The sequence below is a fragment of the Saccoglossus kowalevskii genome, chromosome 10 (assembly GCF_978046115.1).
Source record: "Saccoglossus kowalevskii chromosome 10, keSacKowa6.1, whole genome shotgun sequence".
NCBI lineage: Eukaryota > Metazoa > Hemichordata > Enteropneusta > Harrimaniidae > Saccoglossus > Saccoglossus kowalevskii.
Window position 1 is genome coordinate 29,609,400 of NC_140650.1, and position 26,039 is coordinate 29,635,438.

The 26,039-nt window shown below is 35.9% G+C and overlaps 2 protein-coding genes across 2 annotated transcripts in view; both read right to left on the reverse strand.

The window, feature by feature from the left end:
- LOC146738005 (fibrocystin-L-like) overlaps positions 1–2,915 on the reverse strand; it is a 30,182-nt gene extending 27,267 nt beyond the window's left edge. Inside the window, exons 1-5 of the mRNA XM_085504665.1 lie at positions 2,879–2,915; positions 2,462–2,639; positions 2,106–2,256; positions 1,674–1,830; positions 691–900 (exon numbers count right to left, since the gene is read on the reverse strand). Coding sequence (XP_085360791.1) covers positions 691–900; positions 1,674–1,830; positions 2,106–2,256; positions 2,462–2,639; positions 2,879–2,915 — 733 coding nt within the window. The remainder of the gene's footprint in view (positions 1–690; positions 901–1,673; positions 1,831–2,105; positions 2,257–2,461; positions 2,640–2,878) is intronic.
- A 579-nt stretch (positions 2,916–3,494) lies between these two features.
- The window catches only part of LOC100373890 (fibrocystin-L-like), a 44,718-nt gene continuing 22,173 nt past the window's right edge, over positions 3,495–26,039 (reverse strand). Inside the window, exons 15-29 of the mRNA XM_085504666.1 lie at positions 25,024–25,245; positions 22,712–22,848; positions 21,524–21,684; positions 18,586–18,891; positions 15,986–16,134; positions 15,613–15,841; positions 13,301–13,576; positions 12,584–12,717; positions 12,126–12,255; positions 11,584–11,779; positions 9,930–10,171; positions 8,685–8,870; positions 5,214–5,390; positions 3,535–4,803; positions 3,495–3,505 (exon numbers count right to left, since the gene is read on the reverse strand). Of these exons, the coding sequence (XP_085360792.1) occupies positions 3,495–3,505; positions 3,535–4,803; positions 5,214–5,390; positions 8,685–8,870; positions 9,930–10,171; positions 11,584–11,779; positions 12,126–12,255; positions 12,584–12,717; positions 13,301–13,576; positions 15,613–15,841; positions 15,986–16,134; positions 18,586–18,891; positions 21,524–21,684; positions 22,712–22,848; positions 25,024–25,245 (3,825 nt within the window). The remainder of the gene's footprint in view (positions 3,506–3,534; positions 4,804–5,213; positions 5,391–8,684; positions 8,871–9,929; positions 10,172–11,583; positions 11,780–12,125; positions 12,256–12,583; positions 12,718–13,300; positions 13,577–15,612; positions 15,842–15,985; positions 16,135–18,585; positions 18,892–21,523; positions 21,685–22,711; positions 22,849–25,023; positions 25,246–26,039) is intronic.

The window sequence follows — 26,039 nt, forward strand, 5'->3', positions numbered from 1 at the left end:
CTGTGCAGTGTCCTATGACATCTATGTACCAAGTTTTATTGAAATGTGATGATTAGTACTTGAGATATCAGTGGAAAAGCCGAAAATTGATTAATCATTATGCAAATTAGGTAATTAATATTGTACAGATTTTTACCCAAAACTAATAAAATCTGTGCATTAGTTTGGAGCATCTGTGTGCCAAGTTTCATCAAAATCCAATGAGTGGTTCTTTAGATATCAGTGGAACAGTCATGGAACAGCTAAAAATCAGCTAATTATCATGCAAATTAGGTAATTAATATGCATGGATTTTTACCAAAACCTAATCAAATCTGCGCATTGGCCCAGAGCATCTATGCACCAAGTTTCATCAAAAACTGATGTATGGTTCTTGAGATATCAGTGGAACAGACGGACACACATACACACACACACACACACACACATACACACATACAGACACACTAACTGCAAAGACTTCCTTTTTGTGCTTCGCACACGGGAGTCAAAAAACAAAATTGTTGCCAGTCGACTATTTTGAATGAAACTGCAAAACAAAATGATCAGTCAAAGCTTGGTGTGAAGAAGAACAAACGTATACCATAATGGCTTGTCATTGTAACAACTTTAAACCAAATCGGCCAAAAAATGACAGACAAATGAACAGAAGTCCCTGTTTCAGACATCTAACAGAGACTAAAAATATACCATGAAGATCCAGTGTTCCATTCCTAACAGCCAGAGTTTTAGCACCATACATCGGCATCTCAAGCGATCTAACATGACCATACATGGTTATTATGGCTTTATACTGGAATGGTTCCTCTTCAGTTCCAACTTGTAGAAGACCACCATCAGTTATTAGGATATTTTCAGCTTTCAGTTCTACATCAGCTTCATCAAAGATTAAAGCACCACCTGCATGCACACAGAAAGAACGTAAGAAATAACAGCAATTCGTATCATGTGCTTATACTAACCCTTTTGAATGCCATGAATTTTTCATGCAAAATAACTGAGCAGGATGTGTCAATTGTTTTCATGCAATTGAGTATTTCTAATGGCAGGACAATGCAAGGGGGTATTGTTTGCTGGCTCAGACCATTTGACCATACATTTTTGTATGGCTGCCTTTGAGGACATAAGTGATCAACTTGCACTTATTTAATGCCAGTTCTATTCATGTTCTGGTTGTATGTGCATGCCATATAAAAAGAGGTTCTCAGAAAAATGAACCTGATAATGTTATAACATGACTGTTTCTACAATAAGACTAGATTGCACTAAGCAGTGTACAGTGGCGTGAACAAAAAACGAACTTGAAAATGGTTATGGTGATGGAAAACTGACTTAAAACTAATAATCCCATGCAAGGGCTTCGTCGCTAATGTTTATTAAAAAAGTAGCAGAAAAGATAACAGGAACAATTCAAAATTGCTAATTTATGCAAATTATGTATTTAGTATGTACCAATTTTAATTCTAAGCTAATCCGGCATGCATATTGTCCCTCAGCATCGATGTACATCACGTTTCATTGAAATGAGATGATTGGATCATGAGATATCATTGGAACAAACATACATAAAGAGACGGACAGGGTATACTGCGAATATTCCCACTGTCTATTTTGCAGAGTTTTGAATAAAATTACTAAATTTGACTGTGTCAACTCCAAAAGTGCCCAATTACCTTGAATTAGTAGCATCTTTAAGACAGGGGTGTCAATATCTAACACTATGCGCTGTCCCTGTTGAATGACAACAAAGTCACCCTCAATAGGCAAGGGATTTCCTCCCCAAGTCCATGTACTGGACCACAAATCAACATATTCAAAATCAGCATCATCCTATGTAATATAAAAAGACAATTAAAATGTGTTACTAATTTAATTAAAGCAAAGAAATCAATTACACTGAATAAAATTGACATCAAATATTTCAACTTTATTAGTTTTCATGTAAACTAATGTATGGAGTATAGCAATGTAACAAATGATCTATATTCAAATATGGTAATGACACATAGATTAGAAATTCCATTGCGAGGAAACATAAAATGCAATTGATGCCACATCAACAAGTATATATCGCAGAGGTCATCACCATGACAACAAAGACTTACCTGTGTTGCTATCCCATCACCATTTACCAAAACTCTTACTTTAGTTTCAATACTTCTAGAATTGGGTTCAGTTTCACAGATAATCTCAAAGGTACTTTCTGATGTTATTACACACAAACTTCCATCTATGGTAACAGTGTTCTCACCATCACTACAATACAAATAATCCTCAATCATTTAACCATCGGAATTAATTTAAAAGAGACTGAAATCTACTGTAAACCCAGCAATCAATGTTATTTCTTGTCTATATCGACAGGAATAAACAAATGTACTGTGATTCCCAAGAAAATTCTTCTTGAAATTTATTATACCTTATAGGTTATTAGTAATTTAGTATACCTAACAGCACTTACCGAAATCCAGATCCAGTAATTGTAATAGGAGTTCCACCACCTGTACCACCTCTCCTTGGGCTGACTGATGTTATAATGGGTGTGATAGAACTATCATAGGTCAGTGCATTAGATTCAATGGCTACAGCTGTACTTGTTGAAATGAACACTTGTATATCACAGGTATATGTACCAAGTGCTGAAATGCAATAATACGAGAAATATCACCTGAATATTGCTATGTGTAACAAGTCCCTGTTTGTATTATAGATGCAGGATATATATATGACCTAATATGTGTAACGATATATGGATATTATACTGAAACATACCAATACAAAATATATCACTTAAATATTGTTATGTGTGTAATGAATGTGATAGAGCTATGCATTATATACAATCACTACAGCTATCAGAAAGGGATTGGCACAATACGGCGCTGTCCAATCTGGATTGAACGTTTTGAAGACATTTCTCATGAATATTAATTTATGCATATTAAATAATTATTTTAACCAATCGTGTCATGCAACTTCCCCCGGATAGCTATGTTTGTTGAACTCACCAAGATTGTTGTTGGCAGGTATTTCACACTGTAAGTCTGTAGCTGTAACACTACTAATAGGGCAATTATTGCCATCAATGGTTACCACAGTGTATTCATCATCAAAACCATCACCAGTGACTACAAGGGTACAAGCACCACCAAAGCTACCTGCAAACAAGAATACATGATATAATCTGTATCAATAGTTGAGAATAATTATATATACCAATCAATTACTGTCAGCAAAACATGACATCTACAACACGTATTAATTCAATAAGAGGACCCACAAAAATTTTCATTCTTTTCTAGTTAGCAATATGTAATGAAGCTTGTGAATGAACAAAATAATAAATTTAGGGGAGGGGGATTTACTTACAGGTAGCAGGAGAAGTAGATGCAATCATCAAGTTGTACTCAAATGTGTGAGAATTAGATGTGGCAAGACCTTTTCCAGCAACAGATACCTTCACTTCAAATGTTCCCGCTGAGTGCACACCAGTATCACATGTAATCTGAGTTGAAGATGATGAGATCACAGTACATGTAACATCATCAAATGTTACTGAAACATCAGATGATGTGGAACTGAATCCAGTACCAGTGATTGTAATAGTTGTCCCACTACCACCATTAGATGGAGACAGTCCTGTTACTTCAGGGGTCTGGGCAGCAGAGAAAGTATACACTTCAGGTGAGTATTCAATTCCACCAGATGTGACTGTGAGATCAACACTACCATCAGCATGGGCTGAAGTGATACACACAATTTCTGAGATGATTATTGACTGGATACTGCATTCTGTTCCATCGATATCAACCAAAGTGTCATCTACATGGAATCCACTTCCGGTTACAGTGACTAGTGATCCTCCATTAATACTTCCTGATGATGGTGAAATGGAATCTATGACTGGAATGCTTGTTATTGTTTCAGTCCCTAATTCTAATACAGAACTACCTTGATCAGCTCTGTTGACTTCAACTTGATGCTCACCAACTGGAACATAACCAATATCACAGGATATTTCAATGTCTGTTAGTGACTGCACTGAACAATCATGCTCACCAACTGTCACAGTCACAACTCCATTACCAAATCCCATTCCAGTGATTGTCAAGCTTGTACTTGCTCCAAAGATGTCAGTTGGGTTGATGGTACTCACAACAGGAGTCGTGGCATTTGAGAACTCATACAAACACAAGCCAAGACATTCACTTGTAGTCGAGCCAATTATTATGGAAACATTAAACACTCCTCCTAAATTTGGTGAAGTGATGCAAACGATTTCATTGTATGCGACAGACTCAACTTCACATGGTATTCCTACAACTGCTGCATCACTGGAGAACCCACTACCCTGGATAGTAACTCTGGCACCCCCAGCTATGGATCCACTATCTGGAGTAACACTATCAATGTGTGGAATCAGTTCAAATGTGGCTGATCCACGGTTCAAAGCAAAACCATGGTTCTCCACTTGTACAGTGATGGGATGTTTAACTCCAACAGTTAATGCATCTTCAGTATCTATATCACATACAATTATGGTCTCAGTACAGGACTGTACGTTACATGGATGACCATCTATAGTGACTTGGTTAGCACATTGCGTGGTTGCAAATCCTTCTCCAGTAATGGTTATTTGTGTACCACTGGTACCACTAGTAGGATTCACAGAGTCAATGATTGGAGTATAGCATCCAGTATATACAAAGTAGAATATGCTGCTGTCAACACCAACTGGCTGGGGAGTAGCACAGGATGGATCAGCAGCCAGACAAGATGATGATGATGAAGTGACTGAAACACCTGAAAACAAATTAAAATATATTTAACTAAAGCAATATTCCAGTGCTTACCGGTATATCCATGCTGAGGTATGTATGATACCATCTAAACAGCAACTGAGATCAAACAGGTGAAGAAGCCATTTGAGACAGTATTTGAGACTGATTTAGAGACTCTCGGATGTCACGAAGACCAGAAATGAGACTTGAATGTGACAAACCTGGTTTGCATATTAATAGTTATATATTTTATAGTTATAAAAATTATGATTTAATACAAGAATAATTATTTGGAAGCATCTGAAACTATTGTTGTGAGAATAAAGATACCTTGTATAATTACATACAGTAAAATGTGTGTACATCCTCATAAACACTTCAACTGCTAATAGTGAGCATATAAATATCAAGCAATTGCAGTAATATACATACCAGAGTTGGTCTCATGCAAAGCCTCAAATCCACTGACAGTTAGACTTAGTGGTTTAGAGGTGGCTACTGGATCGGTAACGATGACAACTCCTTTCATGAAAAGTTCTCCATCACTGTCAACTGGACCACTTGAATAATAGTATGTCCCAGGTGCAGTGAATGTATTGGAAAATGAACCTGTAAAAAAGTAATAGTGAATTTATATTACATCAAGTAACCAAGTTTATCACACCTATCAGTACATGTATTTTCAACAATATACATTTTGATCTTCAAATTCATTCCAAATTCAGCAGCCAGCACAATGTGTTTGTGTGGTTCAATATGCATTGGAGAGGCATGTCAGTGTGATTTACATAAACTGCGGGGTATATAGGTATTGTGATTTATTACAATCCCATGTGATCGACTGGCTCTCCTCCAATTAGCTGTGTATTACAGCAAGTCTCAGAAGTATTGGGGCAGCCAATTTGCAAACTCGCTAGCGAATTAGCTAACTGCTTGGGTTTTGACTAAACAGTTGGCTTTCAAGTCTCGCTGGCGGCGACTTGTAGCCACGTCCACTCTGGGCGAGTCTAAGTTGCATTAGGGGACATAGGATAATTTTACGTAGCCTGGTAGGTGCATGTCTAGACTCCCCTGAATGATTTACTTTGTTAAGAGGCGTCATAATGTAAAAGTAGTTCCCCTGTTAAGCCTGAGAATGGCCACAGTCAGCTGGCGTAAAGCGATAATATGATATATGCGATTAATCCTCCGATATTTACTATATGGGGTAGCCATATTGAACACTGCTTGAAACTATTTAAAATAAAGAACCACGTTGATAAACAGTTTCTAATAAATCAGGAAGAAAATGACAAACTTTCACATCTAAATGATCCGTCGGGGTAACATTAACCAACCGCTAAAAAAATAGACCTGGTATCTTTGAAAGCGAAATCGTCATCCAACTGTGGCTGATTAGCTCCTAAAGTATGACGACCGTTCCCTGCTGTTATATAGATTTACCTTAAGGGAACTGATCATTACCACCCAGCCGGTTTCCTGTGAGTTTGACTCGGTTTACCGTACCGGTCGTTGCTTTACCGTACCGACCGTTGCGTTACCGTACCGACCGTTGCGTTACCGTACCGACCGTTGCGTTACCGTACCGGCCGGTGCTTTACTGTACCGGCTGGACAATTACCGTACTGATGGGACCAATACCGACTATTTATCACCTTCGATTAATGAATGCGTGGTAAACAAAGCCCCGGTAACTGATCGGCGCCCTGCCGGTAACCGTGAGTCATGCATGAATTAATTGGGCATTTTGCAAACAATAAGAATTTTTTTTTAGGACTTGTACAACAGAGTGTTACGTCCCAGTCGACTAGAGGACTCGATGGTTTAATTATTTGTTTATATTTGTCAGTAGCTCACACAGTGGAAAGAAAGTCGGGCAACCGTCGAAATACAAATAAATAAATAAATTAAATAAAAAAGTCTTTCTGAAATTCTTCGCATGTGTTTTTTTCAATATATGTGTGTTATTCACATATTCATGATCGCCTGTAACGCTATAAAACGACAGTCCTAAATCGTAGCTTACCCACAACGTTGAATAAAACGTCTCAACCTGTCGCATGAATTCGATGATACTTGCATAATCTGTCAGCGTGACTCGCTTGGCCGAGCTCACATGTATTTAAATTCGGGCTTGGGCGTTCAAAAATCTGTTTTGATACTTTGTCGACAATAACACGCGCAACGCGTGCACGTAGTCCAGATAAAATTCAAGTGCGTAAAACGGAATTTGACCTTGCTCTAGTTCAACATTTTTCCATTGCTTTTCGACCTCATTTTGTGATTTTGCTTATGGAATTGACCAAACATATTTACACATCCCTTCCAACAATCCCCAATGTAACTTTATTATAACAAAACAGAGTGTGCAAGTGTGCCGGTACATCTCTTTTTGGAACATGTGATTGGCCCTGAAAAGGGCTGTTTGGTTTGGGGCAGAATACGTTTTAGACTGGAAAGGTCGGGACTTTTTTTTGTTTTACAAAAAAAAAAAAATAATTACAGCCAATACAAAGTCAGCTTGGACATTCAGTTGTGAGACATAACAAAATAAATGGTGCCAGCGATAGATTTTGCGAATGAAAGAACAAACTAAACGCAATCAAAGGCGCCGACCACTCGCGTTGGAAATAAACTAATAAAACGCGTTGCGACGAGAAATCTCGTCTGCATCTATCATTCGCGCACACGCACACACATGCTATTTTCGTATGTTGAATACGTTGGCAACGTCGTCAAATATTTAGCCCAATCACTGAATAAAAAAACATCCAAGCACACGTGCACTGGCGCCAGATAAAGTGAAAAAATGAAAACAAAATTACGTCTGCACTGTGCATTTGTAACAATAACCAAAACCATTAGGTTACATGCCAAAACTACCGACTCAGGATTCATCATACACAAATATAGCCACTTTCATGGAACTGTTATTTTTGTAATCCACTTTGTCGGCTCAGTTGATTTGGGAGCACTGATCCCGATTTAAAAAAAAAAATCGTATAAAATAAAGACGCAGTTCCGTCTGTAGTCATATCCAACAGTTCACTTGGACGTACTGGGAGCTCCATGGTCTCACAAAAATCATGTGTAGCATTATCACGCGCAACTTGAATGTAAATATTATGCAATAATAATGGTAAAGTTTAATCTCTGACAAATAAAAAGACGCAACAAATTGCCCTGGTGGTGTATTTGACCTCGAAAGCTACCGTATAGCAAACATGAACAAAATGATTTATAAACAGTCTATAACTACAAACTAAACAAATTCTACTCAAATTAATTCTACAGTTCTGCTTTCTCTGGCGATCCTGTGCATAAAACTGAAATTTAAACAGGTCGGCATTTTACCTGTAAACCGGAAAATCAATGCATAAATTAACTTGTCAGAAGTGTGAATTGCCTCCTGCCAGTACGGTAACGGCCTTGCCGGTACGGCTAATGACCTTCGGGTACGGTAAAGCAGCGGCCGGTACGGTAAAGCAACGGCCGGTACGGTAAAGCAGCGGCCGGTACGGTAAAGCAACGACCGGTACGGTAAAGCAACGCATGCCGCAGGAGACTCACAGGAAACCGGCTTGGTGGTAATGATCAGTTCCCTAAGTGGAAGTGACCACAAGACAGCGCCAGCGAGATTCAAAACCCAAGCAGTTAGCTAATCGCCAGCGAGTTTGCAAATTGGCTGCCCCAATACTTCTGAGACTTGCTGTAGAATATGATAGAAGACGATAAATAGACCAAGTACGGTATCCTCAGAATTCAAAAGCGTGTATGAATAGAATACAATTTAAAAACTGGCTAGGAAGATACAGTGTTTGAACCCCGGTATATCAAATATACAAAGTCACATATTGTGAGTTGCATGCAAGGCTGGTTTTATCAAAAAGAATATATACGAACCTGTTGCTGATCTGCTTTGTGTTTTAAATCCTGATCCATCATACTCTACAGAGTTAGCATCCCAAGTCTGCTGAACACCGTAACTGATACCCTGGATGTATCCTGCTATGCCCCATTCCCACAATACGGTGTCACCAGCTTCTATTGTAATGCTCTGTGGACTCCATTTATAACCTAAACCATAGTCTGTAGAAGATGAAAAAATATCATAACTGTTTTATTGGTTACTGAATCTCAGTTAGCATACTTTTATGGTTCATGGTATAGCATATCAAATGAGTAAATATGGAAGTTTGTGTCTATAAGCACTGCGGTCTATTATTTGCCAGATGATACAGTGGAAATCGATTCAACTCACAACTCAAATCATGAAACTAATGGAATTGCATAGTATGACAAGATGTATGATGCATGTGTGAAGTTTGAATGTGATCAGTTACAAAGGCATATCCAAGATGCATACATTGGGATTGTACATGGACACATAGAGGTCATTTCATTAGCTCAGAAACATACTGCATATAAAAGTATGTCAATTTTAAAGAATTACACTGCAATAATTAGAATTAATTGAAAGTTGAAGTCATAAAAATTGGGAATGTATGGAACTTGAATCTAGATGTAAAAATAATCATTGTTTACAAAACAGTAATAAAAACTTTATGACATTTTTTTAAAGATACTAAACAATACAATTGTATTAAGGTAGAAGCCTACTCATAAATTAAAAAACCAGAATTTATTCATTTTGCAATAAATTGTACTCCAAGGCAATACAAGGATATTGACCTAAAAAATATAGGGTCACCAGCCTTTTTTTCAAGAAATTGATGGTTGTATTTTAGTGGAAAGTCGCCATTTTTACACTATTATAACACTTTTACCACAGGTTCCTATGGCAGAGATATTATGCAATATCTCAAAATCTAGCCTGGTGACATAGGCTGAAAAAATCATGGAGTATTGATGATGGAGTATTTAAAAAATCTGGGTTTTAAAAAGTGTCAAAAAATGCAATTTTTCTTTAACATTGTTAAATATTAGGACACGTTTCTCAAACAGCGTAACTGTAACACACAAAATAATGCAATTTCATTGTGCCATGAGACATTGGCTTCATGATTGTACATAATAAACTTATGAACATTGTCATGTGATTTATAACCAATTTTGTCAAAAATTATGACTAGGCTTCTACCTTAAAAAATGCAGTGTTTGCTCATGATATTGCAAATACATTCTTACCTGCATGAAGTCCTGAATTATCAACATTATGTGTAGTGCCACTGTCTCCAGCAATGCATTGTATCTCATTAGAATTACTGCTTATAACCAGACATTCAATGTTACCAAATAATACTACATTTTCAGAATTGACATTACTGAATCCCTCCCCGGATATTGTTACCAGAGTGCCTCCCTTGATGGATCCATAACCTGGATTGATTGCAGTCACACTCAACTGATAGGTAATAGCTGTTCCAGAACTGCTTGACAAAGAATGAAAACAGAATAAACGTTGCACAGTCTCTGTCAGTTTTCAAGTTTAATAAGAAATATATAAAGTTTTAACATGAACTGTCAGAGAATTTCAGAGATATGGCTCCAAAACTCTGGAACTGCATTCATTAAAACAAAATGGCCCCCATTCAGCCATATTGAGTTGAATTGTCAAATGATTACACATGCATACACACAACATGATTTATGATGTAGTTCTAAAGTTTGAAAATGTTTGATCAGAAAATGTCTGAGAACCAAATTTGTTAAAACAAATTGACCACCAGTCGGCCATTTTGAATCCGATCTGAAAAAACAAAATGACATGCATCAAGGTCCATAAAGACCAGTGTATGTACTAGTTTGAACAAAAACCATCTGTAAACAGCCGAGATCTAGTTCCGAAATGCCAGAAATGCCTGATTTCGAAGAACAAAAATGGTCGCCATTCGACCATCTTGAATCAGATTGTTGAGTCTGATAAGAAAGCAATGTCACGATTTGACCTTTATGATGAAATACTAGTAGTGATGTCATTCTTAGCCAATCAGTAAAGCAGATGCATAAAGGTCAAAGATGATTGCCAGACTGTAAACAAAAGCAGATCGCGTGCTATCGGAGCAGAGCGACCCCATTTTTCTTGTCTCTTTATTATGAGTAGACATGAATGAAAAGTGCCAAGCTGGCAGACTGCAAAATCCGTGGATTAAAAGTGCTAAGTCCAAATTGTGTGGGACGATATCGACGAACTTCAGGAATAAGTGGTAGGGATTTTGTTCGACGGCTACAGTGATGCCGACTTGGACTTTGAGAGTTTTGAGTTTGACGAAGATGGCAATGAACGTACAAATAAAGATCTGAGAAGTTTTTTCAAACAGCTATGAATTTTTATAATTTTTACTGTGTAAATTTGTAAATTATTATTGATCTTGTATGACGGTTGATTCGTAATTCGTTGAGACCGGAAATCATTTTATGCAGTTTAACCCCCTGACATTTTAATTCATTTTGAGTTCACGCGTATTGGGCATGTTTGTCGGCGGGAAAATCCTAATTCAAATGATTCCTCACTGTCGATTTTTATTATTTCTGGTTTATTTGTCACATTATAAGCAATACATTATTTTTGTTTTACTTCTAGTGTTGCATATTGTTCATTTATTTCCGTTGCATGTTTTCATTTGCCGTTCTATTCTCTGCCGCAGTTCGATCTGTGTGTTGTCAATTTTCGCGAATTTTCATTTTTTTTGCCTGGGATCTTCTGGCAAATGCCCACCCCTTCTTTTTGGCAATTTTCCATGTTCAGGACCCTGGGCTTATACCCGGATAAATACGGCATAGTTTGTTTGGTAGTTTTTTGTGGTAATGAAATTAACCATGATTTTTACAGTTAACCTACCTAGAATCTGCATATCCTACATTATCAACATAAAGTCTGACATCATATACACCAGGTGATTGGGCTGGTAATATGCACTCTATTGTGTTATCAGAATAGGATATCAGCTGACATGGAACATCACCAATCTTCAGAGCATCACTACTTGACTCATCTGTACCAAATCCTGTACCACTTACAACCAATGCTGCACCACCTTAGAAATACAGTATATAATTATTATATAGTAAATGTTAACGCTCTTCCTTGATTTTTCTCTCCTCTCTTATCACTTTTCATATTGTGATGTTAATCCTCTCCTTTATCTGTTCTTTATGCTCTCATGCTTTTTTTTGCTTTTATCACAGCCCCCATCCTGAATTTCATCTAATCCATATGCCTCCTACTATTTTAACTAACTCTACCCTCTCCTTTCACCACCCCAACTATAGAAAATAAAACCACTAAATCATTTGAACCGAACATAAAATTTCTATACAAAAGATTTAAACAAGGGTTATTTTTGTCATACATGTAGTTGCTAATATTAATGTAACACTCACCTGCAACACTACTCTGGGTGACACTCAACTGTGTAATAGATGGAGTAGTACTGGCATCGTATTGAAAACCATTCACACTGGTAGCTGATACATCACTAATACTGACGCTCACATCAACACTGCCTGCAACCTATTATACAAGAATGTTTAAGATTTATCAATATGATTAAAGTAAGATCTTATATTATCATTTTAAAATTTTTATTGAATTAGTTACCCAGTATAGTTTTGGTTATTTATGTTTAGTTTTTACTTTTTTTTTGCTGACAGATTTTTTGTCTGAGTGTAAAAACGGGAAGATCTGGCCAAATGAAATAGATAATATTGTAAACTAGCATCTAACATAACCAAAAATAAAGAAAAAACCCAACATTTGATTAATCGACTACAAACTGGGATGAATCTTGAATTCCAACAACTATGTCTTATAAAGGGATATCAGTAAATGTGAAACTTACCCCAGCTGGTAATATACATATTATGGTATTTTGACTTGATGATGTCACATCACAGAGTGCACCACCAATGAGTACTGTTAAATCATCAACATTATTTGAATATCCATAACCTGTAATTGTAATCTCCAAGCCTCCTGAAAAACAATCATTGACAAACAACTATTTAAGTATAAAGTACAGTACAGAAGATATATTACTGTGGTCACTAATTTGATACAATATTGTTGCAGGAAAAGAGTAGATAATAGATTTGAAGGTAACATTTCTTGAAGCACAGCTGCATTGTCAGCCAATAGGCTGATGATATTGCTTGCTAGGTGTATAAAACAATACCAACATATTATTCCATGGTCTGTATTAAATGCCATTGAGTCAACAAATGAGCATTGGAAAAACAAGGAAAAATCATCGTTCCAAAGTACTGCCACTAGATGGATTGAAATCAGTTATTCCCACTTGATACTGGAATTGCACAGTGCCAGTAGAATGAGTGGCTAGCCTATCTGGTGCAATGTACACTACTAAATTCCTTCATAATCTAGTGTTGACATGGATAAAGGCTTACCCCCAGTACTGCCACTAGATGGATGGACATCAGTAATTCCCACTTCATACTGGAATTGCACAGTGCCACTGGGGTGTGTGGCTAAACCATCTGGTGCAATATACACTACTAAATTCCTTCATAATCTAGTGTTGACATGGATAAAGGCTTACCCCCAGTACTGCCACTAGATGGATGGACATCAGTAATTCCCACTTCATACTGGAATTGCACAGTGCCACTGGGGTGAGTGGCTAAACCATCTGGTGCAACATACACTACTACATCTTGAGTACCACCAGGAGCTTCACCAATCAGGCACATTATCATTGTGTCTAAAGCATTAGTAACAACACAGTTCACATCACCAATGGTGACTTTATTGTCATCTGCGGTTTGACTGAATCCAACTCCTTGGACAGTCACTTCAGTTGATGAAGATGCTGAACCTTTTAATAAAGAAAATCACAGCAATTTGAACTTTTTGATGTTATTATTCAAAAATGTACAATTGGCCACATCATCAAAACTAACCAAAGGATGAGTTGTACAACACCTCAATACAACAACAATAAATATCAAAGAAAGCTTAGAAAGAACTCCCATGTGCTGAGAGTATTGGAGACATATTAAAATAATTCAAAATTACTTGTACTTGAGATATTGATGGAAAAGCTGAAAACTAATGATGCAAATCAGAAAATTAATATGAACAAATTTGAGGGTAAAACTAATGAGGTCTGCACAATGTAACAGACCATCTATGTACAAAGTTTTATTGAAATGGGATTAGAACCAAAACATTATGAATTATTATGCTAATTAAAAAATTAATATAAACAGATTTTAACCCCAAACTAATGAACTTCGTACATTGCCCTAGAGCATCTTTGTACTAAATTTCATTGAAATGGAATAATTAGTCATTTAGATATCAGTCTGATAGCTTAAAATTATGCAAATTAGGTAATTAATATGTACATATTTTAACTCACAATTAATCAGGTCTGTCTATTGTCCTACAGCATCCATGTACAAAGTTTCATTGAAATGTGATGATTAGCAAATTAGGTGATTAATATGCATAAATATGCATAAATATTTACCGAAAACTAATTGGATCTCAGCATAGTTCTAGATTCATTGAAATGTGATGATTAGTACTTGAGATATCAGTGGAAAAGCTGAAAATTAATTATGTAAATTAGGTCATTAATATGCACAACTATTTACCCTAAAACTAATCAGGTCTCTACATAGTCCTAGAGGATCTATGTATCAAGTTTCATTGAAATGTGATGATTAGTACTTGAGATATCCATGGAAAAGCTGAAAATAAACTAATATGCAAGTTAGGTGATTAATATGCACAAATATTTATCCTAACAATCAATTTCTGCATAGTCCTTGAGTATCTATGTACCAAGTTTCATTGAAATGTAATACTTACTACATGAAATATCAAAAGCTGAAAATTAATTATGCAAATTAATATGGTAATTAATATGCACTGATATTACCCTAAAAACTATCATGTATGTACAGTGTCCTGTATGTACAAAGTTTCCTTGAAATGTGATGATTAGTACTTGAGATATGAGTGGAAAAACTGAAAATTAACCAATCATTATGCAAATTAGGTAATTAAATACGCACGAATTTTTACCAAAAACTAATCAAAACCTGACATTAGTTCAGAGCATCTATGTACCAAATTTCATCAAAATCCAATGAGTGGTTGATAAGATATCAGTGGAACAGTTATGGAACAGCTAAAAATTGGCCAATTATCATGCCAATTAGGTAATTAATAAGCACGGATTTTGACCAAAAATTAATCAAATCTACACATAAGTTCAGAGCCTCTATGTACCAAGTTCCTCAAAATCCAATGAGTGGTTCTTTAGATATCAGTGGTACAGTCATGGAACAGCTAAAAATTAGCTAATTATCATGCAAATTAAGTAATTAATATGCACATATTTTTACCAAAAACTAATCAAATCTGCGCATTGGCCCAGAGCATCTATGCACCAAGTTTCAATAAAAACCGATGTACGGTTCTTTAGATAGCAGTGGAACAGACGGACACACATACACACACACACATACACATACAGACACACTAACTGCAAAGACTCCCATTATGTGCTTTGCACATGGGAGTCAAAAATTACAAGTATCAAAAGAATGAAGTTTGAATCCTGTATATGCTCTATCAGAAACAGATCTCTAATAGAAGCTCACATAAGCCAAAAAGTTTGCATCTATTGTATGCTGGATCATTGAAATATGACTTGTTTTGACCATAGACACACCTCTGTTAATTACATAAAGGTATGTGCTAATAAAGTAAATATGGTATTCTCAATCTTAAACTAATAGCATGAGGACACTATATTGAACATAGAGGGCACTGTTTAAACAATACTGTAATAGTTGTTCATTTATGATGTCTAATTGGCAAACAAAGTTTATAAAATACCTGAATTTGGAGATATATCAGTCACTTGTGGTGTAAGGTCAGCCAAGAATTCAAAACTACAATCTCCAGTACAAGTAGAAGGAATCTGGTTGACACTGACAGTTACTTGAGGAGTCTCATCTAGAGTTCTCAGATAATCACCAGGAATTGGAAACAGGTATAATCCACCATCACTCAATGTTTCTGTTACAGTTTCTACATCCAAGCCAGTTAAACCGCTGTTGTCAACCTACAAATTAAAGTATGATGTATTGTATTACTGCATCTATCTGCTTCAGAAATTTACCATACACAATGTTAAAAGCCATTCTTTCAGCATTGATGACAAGAAAGCTGACAACAGGAGTCAAACCAACTAAATCAAATAACTTACGCTCATAGGAGGATGATTTCCACCAGCCTTGGTGAACTCTATAGTCCAAGTGTAGCCAGAACATGTGCCTATCCTCTCTGCAGACACACCCATGTCAAAACTGTTGTCAAAGATTTCTTCAATATCACTTTCTGTAGCATCAGCTGGTACTGCAATATAGACAAATATTTAAATTGAAATAAAAATTTAAGATTTGCCTATTGAACAAGAAGCTTTGCTCATTGAGATGCACAATTCGAGAGCAATCCAATCCACAGTTTTGAAAATGAAAAGTTTAGACGTATTATTACAAACTGATACAATATAAATACTTATTCCATACTTATGTAATGAGTAATTCTTAAAAACTTGGTGAAAAGCTGAAAATTATTATGGAAATTAGGTAATTAAGGATGCACATTTAAACCTAAAATTAATTTATATACCAGGGTACCAAGAATAATTGAAATAAGATAAGTATTTGGAATATTGATGGACAAACTGAGAACTGGCTTATTATTAATATGCACAGATTTTAATGTAAAGCTAATAAGTTCTGTGCAATGTCACAACTCATCAATGTACCAAGTTTCATTGAAATGTGATAAGAAATTGAGATTTTGATGGAAAAGCCGAAAAATTATGAATTATGCAAATAAGGCAACTAATATGAACAGACTGCAACCCAAAACTAATCAGGTCTGTGCACTGTCCTAGAGCATCTATGTACCATATTCCATTGAAGGGTGGTGATTAGTACTTGAAATATCAATGAGAAAAGCCTAAAATTGACAAACAGTCAGCTATTTCGATTCTGATTTGAAAAATAAAATGATGTGTATCAAGGTCTCATTGTTCAATGTATGTACCAAGTTTAAACCATTTGACAATCCTAAATTAAAACATGACACAAATGCCCATGTATATGCATGGCATTATGTCTAATGCAAGTACAAAGTTTCAACTTGATCTAAGTCATGTGACATGTCAGGAAGATGGATTAGTAACTGTCTTCTTCAATACAAAATGGCAACCAGTCTGCCATTTTGAAACTAATCCGAAAAATAACACGACGTGGTCCCATTGTGCTATATATATATAATAAATAAAAATAAATGTGTTAAAGCTGAAACCAAATATAATCGGATCAGACATATAATTTTTCAGTTTACACATGCAATTTATGATGATGTAAACATACATTTGGAATGTGCCAAGTCCATATAATATGTAAGACTGATTGTGCATGCAAAACATTCAAATATTTGAAAGAAACCTGCACAGATACTGAATCTTTTTTTTTTTTTTTGAAATGGTAGGAGTCACCAATTTTGAATCAATCCACGGAAATAAATGATATGCATCAGTAACCTCCATGAGTACATCACTTTTGAATGAAAATGGACCAGGCACACCAGAGACATGGTTGAAGACATGTTGAAACAAATACGCATATGAATACCATTATGTCTTGTCTTTGTACCAGCTTGGAACAAAAACGGTCAAAGCACGTCTTGGAAATGGACTCATGAAAATAAATGTTGATGCGCATTACTAACCCATCATGTTGATCACATCAATTTTATTGAAATTGACCAAGACATGCCTGAGATATGTTGAAATGTTGTATTTTGAGACCAAAATGACCACCCGTCAATTAGAGGTCATCAACATGCATATGTATATCATTATGTCTTGTCTTTATACCTCCTTTGAACTAAATCGATCGAAGCATATGGCCACCAGTTGGCCACTTTGAATCAAATTGCAAAACTGATGTGCATCTGATTTAGTAACTTGTCATATGTGATGTTTCCACCAAGTGTGAATGAAATCTGCCCAGACATGCCTGAGAAATTGTTCATGGCATGTCCAAATTTTGTGACAAAAATAGCCACCAGTTCAAAAATACCAAAGATGATCATGTAACCTATTATGTCTTGTCTTTGTATTAAATTTAAACAAATCTGTGGAAGCGTATCTAAGAAACAAGAAGACTTATTTAAAAAAAATGACCACCAGATGGCTATCACAAAACAAAATGACAGGCATCAGTAACCTACCATGAGTCATGTCAATAGTGAGTTTGAATAAAATCGGCCAAGGCATGCTTGAGAAATATTGATTTTCAATGTTTTTTTCAAAAGAATGTGTGACCAGCCAGTTAAAGGTAATCGAAAAACAAAAAACTGAAGGATGTGCTTAATATGTAGTTCATTATGACTGGTCTTTGTACCAACTTTGAAAAATATTAGTCAAAGCTAACCTGAAAATGGTAATGGTTTATTACAAATTTTGTGAATTTAGAAATAGCTGCAAGTCGGTTCAATTTTATTGAGTCGAAAAAAACCTTGCTAAAATCTGCTAAAGTGTATCTGAGAAATGGAAAGAAAATGGCTGATTGTCAACCAACAACAAATCTACATGCATATGTAATCTATTATGACTTTACTTTGTACCAACTTTGAACAAAATCAGTCCACATATGTCAGATAATTGATGTAAAATGGGTGCAAACAAACACACACAAACAGATGGATGGGTGGAACACAAAACAGAAGTTCCTATTTCGGACTACATTTGACAGAGACCAAAAATAACAATTACCATACTCAACATACCTACTGCAATTTTTCCACCAAGTTCAATCTGGAATGTACCACCAACTGGCGGTGTTGCAGACTGCTCCCTATTAATGACAATATCAGCACCATCACCGCAAGCAGCACTGGTACAGTACTCAACATAGTCACTATCAGCATCTCTACTACCAGAGATAATACTCGCATTTTTCATCCCAATTAATGGAAAATCAAATCCACAATTTTCTGGTAACATAACAATGTCAAAAGTATTGTTGTATTTTTCGACGTTAACATTTGAGATGAACAAACCATTTGGTCTTGCAGCAGGTGAGGTTATTACATCTAAATAAAAAATAAATATATACATGTATATTATAAAGTCAATTTACACTTTTGAACTTTCTGAGATTTATATTTGATTGTACACTGCAGGCTGTAGGTTAATCTTTTTCGTCCAGTCCATGAGTTGTCTGGCAAATTACAGTCATGCTGCGATGTGTCTAAGTTGTATGAGATGCAAATAAGAATGCTCTCATAGTTAACCACTGAGATTTTCTCTCACAGAGAAAATGTCCACATACATAAAAACACAAATTTATTTTGACTAAAATGCACTAGGTCATCTTAAATTTAGTCTACCGGGGTATTTCAAAAACAACACAGAATGTTACCCGGAATTGTTATTTTTTGTTACAAAAACAATCAAATGACAAGTGCATAAATACTTTCTGGCTGGTCTGTATATTGTGCAATTCTTAAGCTGGGTTTCAGCTGGCTTTGGCTTTTTTCAAACAAACTTGAAATAATTAAAACATATTCTTTGTAGTGCATACCTATCTTAATACTAATATGAAGATTACTCTGCATTACAGTAGAATTGAACAAATTACAAAATCAAAATTGGACAAAAAATTCCATGAAGGATTTAGAATAGTTGTAATCTAAATATGAAACATTTTCAATATGCAAATGCTGCAGACTAAACATTACTATAAATTTATTAATGTTGCAATGTATATTTGAAATGTTGTAGCCAGGAATATGTTCATGAGGTTCATGATCTTATTTACCACAAAAACAACTCTCCTTCAAAAAATAAAACGCGTACTTTATTTGCCAGATTGTTTGATTGTAATTTATTATTCGTACCATCAACTTTAATGAACGAATATCATCAAAGTTACCATGTGACATAAATTGAGGTTAGTTGTTTAGTTGTGTTTAGTCGCAATGAGGTTCTAATTTCGCAAAATTGACTAGTGTATTGCCGTTATCATATCATGTAACTAGGTCAAATGTTTACAAATTCTAACCAACGACTGCCATAATGTGTGTTGGTCGGCGCTTAATTATAATAACAATGCGAAAATTGGAAAAGAGAAAATGAAAAGGGAAAATGTATTGGAAAAGACAGACTGTGCTTGGAACATATCATATTTGCGGATCAAATACTGTGTGTTCTACTAGCCTTGTGCTTTACTGCATTCTTTGTTCATGGACACCTGCCAGACTATTTTATGGATACAATGATTGTCCCAATTGTTAAAGATAAGACTAAAGATATCACAAGAGTGAATAACTATAGACCTGTTGCTATAGTAACCGTTTTATCAAAATTATTTGAGTTGTGCATTTTAAATCGAATTGAAAAATTTATCGAGACTAGTGATTTTCAGTTTGGATTTAAACGCAAGCATTCAACAGAAATGTGTATCTTCGTAGTGAAGGAAATTGTCGACTTCTATAAAAATCACAAATCGCCCGTTTATGCTTGTTTCATGGAGGCAACAAAAGCGTTTGACAGGGTAAACCATTGGAAGTTATTCAAAAAATTACTTGATAGGGGAATGCCTGTATTCATTGTGCGTTGTCTATTGCATTGGTATCGAGGTCAAACTTTTTGTATCCGATGGGCTTCAGAAATATCTGCGTCCTTTAGAATGACCAATGGAGTTCGACGAGGAAGCATTCTTTCGTCGACGTTATTTTCAATTTATATTGATGATCTCAGTACTAGGCTGCAACAAGCGGGTTTTGTATGTCATTTAGCTGGTAAAATAATGAATCATCTTTTTTATGCTGATGATATTTTGTTAGTTTCACCTTCTGTCAAATCATTGAAAAAGCTCGTTGAGATCTGCGAGTGTTATGGTGAGGAGTTTGACATTCTTTTCCACACTACTAAGACAGAATGCATGTCATTTTTTCCAAAAACATGGGGACAGACAAGGGTCCCAAGCGTGTACTTGTATGGTAAACCTCTTGTTTTCGTCTCAGTGAAAAAAGTACCTGGGCTATATGGTGTCATCAGATGGCAAGGATGAAGCGACAATTGTGGTGTATTTATGCTAGGGCAAATTTTATTTTACGAAAATTTATAAAAAGTTCAGAGTACGTTAAGTGTTTGTTATTTAGAACGTATTTATACAGTATATATTGTTTGAATGTTTGGTGTGATTATCGTACACAAATTGTGAATACTGTGCGAGTGGCTTATAATAACGCTATAAGATTGATCTTTAGCCTTAAACGGGCTAGCAGCGCCAGTGGTAATTGCGTGAATAGAAATATTTTCAACTTTGAATCTCTTCAGCGCAAGGCATTATATAACTTCAGTCAGCGCCTACTTACGAGCGATAATGCTTTAATTCGTACTTGTGTCAACTCTGACAGTTTTTCTTATCCAAATTTTGGACTAATCTTAGACGTTGTATTTATTAGTGTTCGTGTTTGTTATGTATTTAATATGGGACTTTTTTGGCCTGAAATAAAGGATTAATAATAATAATAATAAAAAAAAAATTGTCCTGGTCAGAGTGTTTCCATGGTGGTCGCTAATTCTGAAAGCCAGCAAGCTTTCATCAAGTTGAAATAGACTATTGAAATTTGAGGACGCAAAGAATATAATTAACAAATTGGCATGCAGGTGCAAACCATTATGTAAACTATATCTGAAAAGGAACTTTTTACTCACAGCTAACAGGACCAGAGCCAATGAACAAACTGTCGATATAGAAATCTTGAGCCAATTCTCTTCTAAAAGTTATTGACCGAATATCAAAGTAGGTACCACTTGGTAGTATAGAATCAGTTTGCAATATATTTCCTAAATCAATACAAGTATGAAACCATTTACTGGAAGTAAAGAGTTGTATTATATTAGTCAAACTGTATGTTTATAAAATGTATATGTATATTTATATTATACACAATATTTACAGATTAACTAAAAGCTGTTACAGTATTAATTTTTCACTGAATTTATTTCTAGTGTACCGTATTTTGTTTTTGAATTGTATTACTCATTACAAGTAATAACAGAAATGAGGTATGTATAGGTGTTAAAAATCTAAAACGAAATGGTGCAATCAAGTGAGAAAATGGTACTAAATCTATTGTGAGGGTTATTATCATCGTATTGTCAAGACGTAATGTTGTAGTATTGTAGCACTGTAATTATTGACTGGTAAGTGCTGTATTACAATAAATATTGCCTGATAAATGCTGAATTACAATAAATAAAATTAAAAAAAGTGTAGTGTAGTTTTTAATTCAAACTTTTTTGTTTTTGCTTTTCTTTTTCCCCCCTCACATTGTGTACATTTTGCCACTAGAACAGGTGCTACTTCAGCACTAGATGTTGTACCATTTTGTGCTAGTGTTACTCGCACTGACCACTTGTGTTGATTTTGACATCCATACATACATGCAGAAACCTGATTAACACTGATGTTTAAGTTTCAGCAACAAATATAACAATTCAATATTTGTTATCGTGACTGAGAATGTTGTTTCAGTTCACCACCATACGTATCACATGACCAGCTTACAACTATAAGGCCAAAAAAAAACTTATATTGCCCTCAAGTCGGAAAATTGAAAAATTGGATCGGATCGTGAAAACTAAGGGTATCGTAAATAGCCGAGGTATATAGGAATCAATCAAACGCACGCTCGATAATAAACACAAAAAAACGCGACCCGATATTTCATATTTTTCGGTCGGCCGCCTACTGGTTGGCCTAACTGAACACCCCACCCCACAATTGACCCTCATCACAAATATGGCACCACTATTACGCCAACATCCTTTTCACAACTGCCACCACCACTTACCACATCATCCATAGCATCTAAACATGGATTGTGAAATGAAACTTACTCTGCATTAGAAGACACAACAAAATCATCACCAAAATTATACCATCTGTCACGTTTTGTGCGCTGCAAATAAATATCAGTCCATGCCACATTCACTTCAAACTGTGGATATATAGCCCCTCTGTAAGCAAAGCAAAACTGGGGAAAAAAAAATCATCAGTTTTAATAGAGATGTGCACAGTTAATGATAATGCAACACGTTTTGTTGATGACAATCTTTGATAATAACTAAGCAAAGTTTTCATAAGCTGCTTGATTTTGATATGTACAATACAAACACCACAGATAAAGTTACAGGTATTTTCACTTAGGACTACAGTCATACCTCATTATAACGAAAAGCATTGGACCAATGTAAACAGTTCGTTATAACTGTAGTCCGTTATAACCAATCAGCCTCTGAGGGGCGCTCTAAGCTCTCCCCCCCCCACCCCACCCCCCCGATTTCAAAACGAAGTCAACACAAACCAAATACACACGAGACGCATACTTTCACACGAGAATACAGTTTTATTACCATTGTATGTTTATTATTCTTCATGAAATACATAAAATATGTACATTTGCTATATATGTGGAGGTTGACTCGACTTTGACCCAAGACGAGTGTATCATGTCGATGGCATCTTTAATGTTGATAAGTGGCAGATTTTCACCGGCTTCAAAAGATAAAAGCATTCTCTCGACTATCTGTCTTCTGTAATGACTTGAAATTTCTTATAACACCCATATCCATCGGCTGCAATTTCGATGTTATGTTTGGCGGCAAAACACAAATTTGATTGATGTCAGATTGCTGACAACAGGATGGACAGGAAAGTTGTTGACAAACATCAACACTTTCCGTTTTTCAAGAATGAATTTTCTGTCTTGCTGCATAGTCGACAGGAAAGGTATCCAAGTTCACATTTTTAGAACACCTACATTTCTTTGATTTACCAAGGACAAGCAGTTTCAACTTTTCTGAACCATCCATGTTAGCGCATCTCTGTTATTTGCTCCTTGCTCTTTTAACCGCCAGAACAGCTCTCATTTTTAAAGGCTAGTGTCTGGCATGAGTCGAAAAAACAAATAGTCTAGTCCGCGTTGAACACATCTTTAGGGTGGTACGCTTCAAGCAAGTTAGGGTGTGAAGATGTCACCCACTCATCTACGGTAGTCTGAATAATGGATGCAGCCTTGCCACACACAGATTTAAATGTGATTACATGGAGACCTTTAAAACGTTCCAACCAGCCATTGCTAGCTTTAAATTCAGAAGGACCCAGTTTTTCTGCAAGATCTTCAGTTTTTGATTGTAATATTGGTCCTCCGATAGGAATATTTTGCGACCGTGCGGTGGTGAACCATTTTAGTAGCGCTTCCACCACATTATCGACAGCCGAGAAACAAAATCGTTTACAACTCATAGCTAGCTTGCTGTGTTCGAACATCTCTTTTATCTCACATTTTTTTTTTTTAAATTCTCGAAAGCATACTCGGCTTGACATCAAACTTTGGGCAAAAATCACCATGACGAAGACCGGAATCAATAGTTTGAATCATTTTGACCTTGCAGTCAAGTGACACGGCACGGCGTTTAATAAGAGTGTTTATTAACATGGTGAAGTCAAAACTGAGAGTGAGTACATCCTTATTTATTTATCCTTCTCCAAACCTCCAATTTTCACACTGTCTGTCTACTCATACTTTTCTGTGATTTGAGTTAATGTGACTTGGTGGTTTCCTGTCTGTCTTGCTGTTTACGTCAGCCATTCTCAACCACATGGATGTCATATTTCAACACTTTGCATCATTGTGTTCATTCAAAATAAATCACACCCATAATTTTGTGTGATTTTATAGTCAGACAAGCATTGACTGGACAGGTTGATTGTACGCAAACAGTCTTGTGTGCATTGTTTATTATGCATCACAAGGAATCTTGGCCACATGCTATGATCGTAATTATTGAAGCCACTCTGGCATTTGTTCAATATAAATATAAACAACCCATTGTGCTCAGGTGAAAAACAAGTCGCTGTAACCAGGTTTTTGCAGTAAGCATTGTTGTTACAAATAATGCCCATTGCATAGGAAAGCATTTCAAACGGAACCTTTGTTGTTCGTTCGTTGTAACCAGTTTTTCATTATAACCAAGTTTGTACTAATGAGGTTTGACTGTAGATTCAATAAGTGGTTCTATTTCATTGTCACAAGGATGGGATGATCTTGCCTGACTTGTGTACCACACATTGCTTTCTCTCATTGTTTAATCTATTCAATTATTAGTATTAAAATCAACACAATCCAAGTAAAGCACTAATGACTTACAGTGTTATACACTGAAACAGGAAACCCATATTCACCAGGAGCTACATAAATATTGGTTGGATTCTTCAAAGAGGTCTGTCCACAAAATGGCTCTTCATCTTGAACTCTCTCACCAGTTTCATATAAACCAATATCATTTTCAAAATCATCTAGGAACCAAGTTGGGGCTGTCTGGGTTTCTAAACACTGTACACTGAACATTTTGAGTAGGGCACTTTGCATCTAGAAAAAAAATTGAACTCATTGGATAAGCTATTGTCATCATCATCAAGTTTCGTGTCTATGCTGCAAGGTTCTGCTGACTATTGCTACTGGGAAGAAATTATCGCAAAAAATCTGCTGACCACTGTTACTGGGAGATATGACAAATCGCAAAAAATCTGCTGACCACAGTTACTGGGAGTTATGACATGTCACAGGAAATCTGCTGACCACTGTTACTGGGAGTTATGACACGTCTTGCTGACCAGTGTTACTGGGAGTTATGACATGTCACAGGAAATCTGCTGACCACAGTTACTGGGAGTTATGACATGTCACAGGAAATCTGCTGACCACTGTTACTGGGAGTTATGACACGTCTTGCTGACCAGTGTTACTGGGAGTTATGACATGTCACAGGAAATCAGACGACTAATTGTTACTGGGAGTTGTGACATATCACAGGAAATCAGACAACTAATTGTTACTGAGAGTTATGACATATGTCAAAGGAAATCAGATGACTAATTGTTACTGGGAGTTGTGACATATGTCACAGGAAATCAGATGACTAATAGTTACTGGGAGTTATGACATGTCATAGGAAATCAGATGACTATTGTTACTACCGTTAAAGTCCTATTATAAACCGCGGTTTATATTACAATGTATCAATTTAAAAATTGGGATCAAAAGCTCAAGTTCGGGGTGCGGTTTCTATTACGTACATATTGCAATCACTAAATGGGCGTGGTCATTTTTTGTCCACAACACATGCACAAAACAAACAATACACCGTACAATCTCTTGAATAG